The following is a 6861-nucleotide window of genomic DNA, read 5'->3' as shown; positions in this document are numbered from 1 at the left end:
TACATATACACATAGTATTATATTTACTTTAGGTTTGTATATATATATATATGTATGTGTATATATGTATGTATTTAATTAGATATACAAGATAGATAGATATGAGAGAGGGATAGAAGGGATAGAGAGCTAGAACGTATTGTGTATATATGTATATATGCACATACATATAGTATGAAATTATAGATGTGTGTATATAAAAAATATATATGTATACATATATACACATATGGATGGATAGATAGATAGATAGATAGATAGATAGATAGATAGATAGATAGATAGATAGATAGATAGATATGAGAGATGGGTAGTAGGATAGAGAGTTAAAAAGGACTAGACCTTGTGTATATATCTATACATATATAGAATATATATATATATATATATATACACACATATAGTATCAAATGATAGATGGATATATACATATACACACATATAGTATCAAATGATAGATAGATAGATAGATAGATAGATAGATAGATAGATAGATAGATAGATAGATATGAGTGATGGATTGTAGGGATAGAGAGTTAGAAAAAGCTAGAATGTATGTATGTATATATATATACATATATATATATATACACACATATAGTATGAAACGATAGATAGATAGATAGATAGATAGATAGATAGATAGATAGATAGATAGATAGATAGATAGATAGATAGATTCGTTTTTCTCGATGGGTCAACACAAGCAAGTGCAAGTTCTCTGACTGCTGCAGCCCTGGAGAAGATCTCATTATGTGAGGAGTGGAGTGGCTCTGCGGGGAGCATTATGGAAATCTGTAGGTTTGATTTAATGAGGCTTCTTCACACTAGTGGAATATCAACTTTAAGGAGAAAAGTCTGCCCAGGGTGTCCGAGCATCCAAAATGAAAATTGCCAATTTTGATGATAGTAGCTGAGCTTTCTTCTCCGAAATCACTTCAGGTAACGGATGTAGCATTAAATAACATACATCCTATGCACCAAGAACAATGTTTTATGTACCAGGCCTCTTATCTGTCTCTCCTAATGACTTCCCTTAGCGGGTTGTTAGTATTTGACAGCAGGTCTCTATGCGGGGAACTTTCTACCAATTCTACATTCAAAGGAGGTCCATCAGAGAACATGATTGGCAATTTTCGTCATAATCTACACATTATTAGCATCAGAATTGACATGGCAATAACACTGCTAGTTTGTGATGTGCTTTCTAAAGTTCAGGGAACTCCCTGCAGGAACTGGGGGTTTTGGGAAAGCAAATTTGTATTTACCCAGTGATAACTTGGCACAAGGCATTGAATACTCCTCCTCTTGTTACCAGGGGATATAATTAATCATGTTTCCCAGGTAAAACTTTTCAGACAAAAATGATCTGCCCCACTTTACATTGCCCTAATCTCAAGATTCAAGTATTTTCCAGATACAAAGTAATTAATCAAAATAATATAAAGCTTGGTAAGATAAAGCGGGAGCCTAGAAAATCAGGCCATCAGTAAAGAAAATCATCTTGTAACCCAATGACCGGATACAATAATAATATAATAATAATAATAATAATGGAATTAAAACAGTAGACAAAACTATATTGTACAATGGAAATACATTTTCAACAACATTAACAAAAAATAAAAATAATAAAAAAAAGTGATGTGTTCGATTCTTATCATCTTGGAGTGCAAGTCCTCATAATACAAGTCCCATCCCGGGAATGACTTTCTTAATTAATTGTTAATTATGGATGTAGAAATAAAATATTTAGTTATGAACTGATATAAAAAAAAAAGGCGCATTCATTTGTTGTTGAAGGGAGTTTTGCGGCCAGTCCATATTGAAGGGGTCAGTGCAGGTCAGGTGTGGGGGGGCGGTAGGGTGAGGTGTCTGGGGTGCAGTTATCTGGTTAGAGGGGTCTCCTCTCTTTGGTCCGGGGGGGTAACAGAGGTTTTGCTGAGCACTGCTGCAGAATATGGGAGGAAGCTGCTCTCCGACCTCTGAGAGGCAGCGGTGCAAGCGAAATCCGGGCCCCTGCTGGCAGATCCCAGTGCTGACGCTGTCTGGTTAGTGTGACAACTGAGACAAGAGCAAGGAGCAGATCCCGGGGCTGACGCTGCTGCAGCGGCGGCCGCGGCGGCCGCAGCAGCCGCCGTGCTATTGAGTCCGGCCGGAGATTGATAAAGACCCGGATGTCTGAAGCTGCACAGTAGTTCTGGTCTGGAGTACGGATGAGAGAGGGCACGGAAAGTGTCCAGGGGGCGAATGGACGTAGCAAAGGGTGAAGCCGCAGCTGCTGCAGCACCGGAGGCCGCTGCGGCTGCAGCAGCCGCTGTGACCCCGACGTGGGGGTAGTAATGCAGAGGCACATGGGAATGGAAGGGGTAAGGAAGGCTCCCTGTGGCCGCAGCGTGGGTCATCATGTAGGTGTAGAAGCTGGGATCCGCTGGGTGAGGCCAAGACATCGCCAAGCGCTGCCTCTTGTCCTTCATCCGCCGGTTCTGAAACCAAACCTGCACATGGGCGAAGATATATGTTTAGGCATCACAGGAGGAAAAGTGACAATTACATGAAAAGGACAATACTGTATTATCCTCTGCTTAATAAAGAAAGTAATAATAATAATCTAATCCAGAAATGATAAAAGAATTCTGTACAAAGGGAAAATAAAATCCTAAATCTCTGTGTGATATTGTGTCTGGAGGAGCAGTATTGATCAGGGACAGACGGTTCTCAGGACTCCCTGTTACCAATCTCATCGATAAAAAGAGCAGTCGTCCTCTCCTCTGCCGGTGACGGCCACACTACATTACATTGCTGGGAGATAGGACAGAGTTTACAGTCCCTTTTTTATATAGGTGATACCCTCTGGAGAAAAGCTGTCACACGATCTAATAGTTCTTGTTTTCCTCCCTAAATATAGGATCATCTCCTTGTAAAAAAAGAAACTTGATTTCACACTTTTTTTTTAATACGGACTTCTCTTTGGCCGACAATGCCACATTGACTTTCTTTTTGTTTGCATTGTGTGCAGTGATCTTTTATTTTTATTTTTTTGTTGTTGTTAAATTCCACCTTCCTACAACTAGCTTGTCACTTGTAGTTATACCCAAGAATTTTAGGAATATCGTGAAACCAATTTCCATGTCATCACTCTCTACAAAAATAACTTTGATTCTTCTTTTGTACCTATACTACAATATACTGTGTATATACTGTATATATACAGTATATATAGTATATATACTTTACAATATATATAGTGTATATATATATATATTATATATACTGTATAGTATTTATAGTCCATTTTTTTAAATGCTACCTCGATATATATCGTGAATATAAATATTCAAGATGATGTGTATGTATATATATATATATATATATATATATATATATATATATATAATAGTGTGTGTGTGCTCTTTCATGTATTTGTTTGTATACTAGTATAACAGTAAAACACACATTTGCCCTGAAACTATTACGGTTCTATTTAATTATTGTATCCATCCTGTTTTATCCACTCAGGTCATTTCATTCAGTCTTTTACTGTGTATAATTTTTCTTAACAAATTACAAATCCTATGACACAAATTACAGTCTACATATTTAAACATTGTGGAACAATCTGTCACCCATTACTTGGATATAAAATACAGTTTATGCGTCTATACTATACTATGTATATAATAATGATTAATATATATGTATATATACGTATATATATGTATATATATGTGTATATATATATGTATATATAAACATATACATATATATATATATATATATATATATATATATATATATATATATATACATTTCTACACACATACAGTACCTGTTTCCTTTAAGTTCCTATTTAAACCTGTTTTGCAGCATGATATAATTTATTGGTCCAGCACTGAGGGTTGCTATGAAATGTTGCAGTTAAACCCCTGGGACTGGATATTGTTCAGATGCTGAATTTTACTGTGGAATGTTCACATAAAGCCGGCGCCTGGACCCACGTATGAAAGTGAGCAGCCCCTAGTGCTGACCGAGGGGGCATATAGACAATAAGGGAGATCCCCCATGCTTCTTACCTTAATAGTTGTTTCTGGGAGGTTGAGGGCAGCTGCCAGCTCACATCTCCGGGGCCGGGACACATAATTCTCCCGGTAGAACTCCTTCTCCAGCCTTCCTATCTGCTCCCTGGTGAATGCTGTCCTGTATCTTCGCACCTGGTCAGCAGCTGAACTGGAGCTCCCAACGGGGTTATTACTGCAGCCCAGACTGCCTAATCCAGAACTGGTGGATGAACTGGTGGTGCTGGCCACTGATCCACTCTCTACAAAGCAGGAAACAAGTTATGAGATAAATATACGAATATATATATCCTTACATACAAGATGAGGGGTCTGATTGCACAAAAAAAGAAAAACTTTCAGAACCATCTGAGAATATTTAATATCCTCTACCATTTGGAGCACCCAATTCCCTTTTTTAAAGACTTAGTATTATCTTAAAAATATGACAGCTCTCTCCTGTGTGCATTTTTTTTTTGCATAAGGTTGTTAGGGATAATATAACCAGATAATATTATTTATAGTTTAAAGTCAACAAAGTAAAGAAATAGAAGGGAAATGTATCAGTATAAAATGTAGAGACCCCATTAGAGAAAGCGCTGTCCATTCTCAGGGGGATTCAGTTGTGCAAGATTATAACTTTGAAATGTGTTATAAAAATGCATAAATAATAAATGCGTTAAACTAGTATATTACTGCATTAACTATTGCTTTTGTATTATTGATTACCATGGGACAAATGAACACAAATAATCGATTGTTTGTAACACCGTGCAGGTGTTTACCTGGTGTAAAGTTTGTATGTAAAGTCCCTTTAATAAAATGCAATATATACATTTATTTTTACTTTTGATGTTTTAGGTATTGTTTTTTTGGGTGTGTGTTGTTCTATGTGTTCTGAAAGCTCATAATATACAAACGAAGCACATGCTTTTATGCAGTTATAGTAAAATAGTTTCATGACCATTCACATAAACTTATTCTGTTGGATCAGCTAAAATATGTGACTAAAACTGTTTATTTTTTAATGTATATTTCTGTGCCTCATTAAAACGAATATGCAATGCATACATATTTTTATGCTCTCTACATGTGGTAATGCGTTGAGAAAATCATGTTATGTGTGTGTAGATCTTAAAAAGAAAATGTAGGTAAAGTTCAGCTTGTGCACATAGTAGAGGTCCATACCTTTGCTCATGCTATCCTTTAGCTGGGTACCACTCAAGCTGTTGGGGGAGCGCAGGGCTGAGCACCCCACCTCTACATCACTGCTCATATCTGCATCTGAAGCCACGTCTGAATAGTGGTTTATCTTCTTGCCTCTGTCAGATCCAGGCAGGTCTGATGCGTTGTTATTAGATTCACTGTTGGAATGAGAGATGCCAAACAAACTGTCTATTTCAAATTTGCCTTTGCTGGGGATGTCCCCTATAGATCCATGCATAGAGGAAGAAGTTAGCCTGGGACTCAGGCGAGCGTTGTGATGAGCATTTTCCAAGGCCTCCAACACTGCATTCCCAGCTGAGTCGGACAGATTGGAAAGCCTTTTGCCTGTGGTTGGGCTGTGTAGACCTCTTTCCATAAGAATCATCTCTTTTCTTATCCTTTCCATCATCTCAGCTGTTGTGAGGAGGGAAAACAGTGAGAGTAGAAAGCAGGCTCGGTGCTGTAGTGATGATGATGATGTGCCTGCAGCAGGGGCCAATTCACATGCAGCCTGCCAGTGCTTCTAAATATTATCTTCTTCTTGCAGTAAAAATTGTAAGATGCCAAAGCGATGGAATGACTGGTCAAAATGACCCATACATCCTTCCCAGCCAGAAATGTCATTCATCAAAAGCTAGGGCTCGTCATTAAGGTATGAATGACGCTGTTTGAATAATCATTTATTGTAACAGTTTTATAAGCAAATAAATACAGGCTCCTGTCACTTGGCAGTGAAGGCGGGTTCTGTGCAGACAAATATATCCAGGTAGAGAGAGAGAGGGAGAGACAAGGAATGAACTGTAGGCTCTTGATCAGATCTTGCTTCAATTGCTGTGGGGTTTGGCCTCTGGGGTGAAATTGACAGTCTGATTAATAAAACGAGCAGAGCAACATTTCCCTTTCATTTAGGGGCATCATTATGCTGTGATTTTTGTTTTGTTGCCTTTAAGGTGCTAATGATGCTGATGGCTGTTCTCTTTCTTTCTTATTTTTTTTTTTCTACGAATAAATTACAATTTTCTTAAAAAAAATATGAGAACAATTTTAATCTTCAATAATGAAAAACATCTTATTATTTATATCCTTGTACTTTTATTAAAAAAAAAATGTTAACACGTGCAAATTATTGTTATTTGCAACAAAGATTCGTGTTTGCATTTTCATTCTATTTTCAGGGAAATTTGACTTTTTTTTTTGCAAACATAAATAGCACAGCAATGTTTTTTTTTTGTTTGTTTTTTTGCCAATTCCAAATTCAAAGTATAATTTATGGCATCATACCAGATATTCATACAATAAAAATAATAACATAATTTTATCACTTCATCTCCGATCTCTAGTTTATATAATCTTGTAAAATAATAAATATGGATAGGACTAGTAGTTGACGTTTATAATCCTGTTCTTAGAGTCAATGTGCATCCATAAGTCTCTTTTAGTTTACATAGAGAATAACTTGATATTTAAAGATGTCATTTTTGTTGAATATTGATATTTTTATGCTCAGGTATCGAACAGACATCAGAAGTGATGTTTCCTTACAGATGCTGCCAGCATTTATACAGAACATGCATGGTTATTGTTTCAATGTAGCCTTTAC

General features: G+C 36.8%; 1 protein-coding gene across 1 annotated transcript; it reads right to left on the bottom strand.

Moving 5' to 3' along the window:
- Positions 1 to 268: 268 nt before the first annotated feature.
- On the bottom strand, positions 269 to 6042 carry EVX2 (even-skipped homeobox 2). Its single transcript, XM_073645658.1, has 3 exons — positions 5244 to 6042; positions 4074 to 4318; positions 269 to 2498 (listed from the first exon to the last, which is right to left on the bottom strand). Exons 1-3 carry the CDS (start codon positions 5668 to 5670, stop codon positions 1887 to 1889), a joined length of 1284 nt encoding a protein of 427 aa, XP_073501759.1. The 5' UTR covers positions 5671 to 6042; the 3' UTR covers positions 269 to 1886.
- Positions 6043 to 6861: the final 819 nt, after the last annotated feature.

Source organism: Phyllobates terribilis, unplaced genomic scaffold, assembly GCF_046119375.1.
Source record: "Phyllobates terribilis strain yellow unplaced genomic scaffold, ASM4611937v1 Scaffold_9__5_contigs__length_417890890, whole genome shotgun sequence".
Classification (NCBI taxonomy): domain Eukaryota; kingdom Metazoa; phylum Chordata; class Amphibia; order Anura; family Dendrobatidae; genus Phyllobates; species Phyllobates terribilis.
Note: the sequence above shows the minus strand (reverse complement) of the source record. Positions and strands in the feature narration are given on the sequence as shown.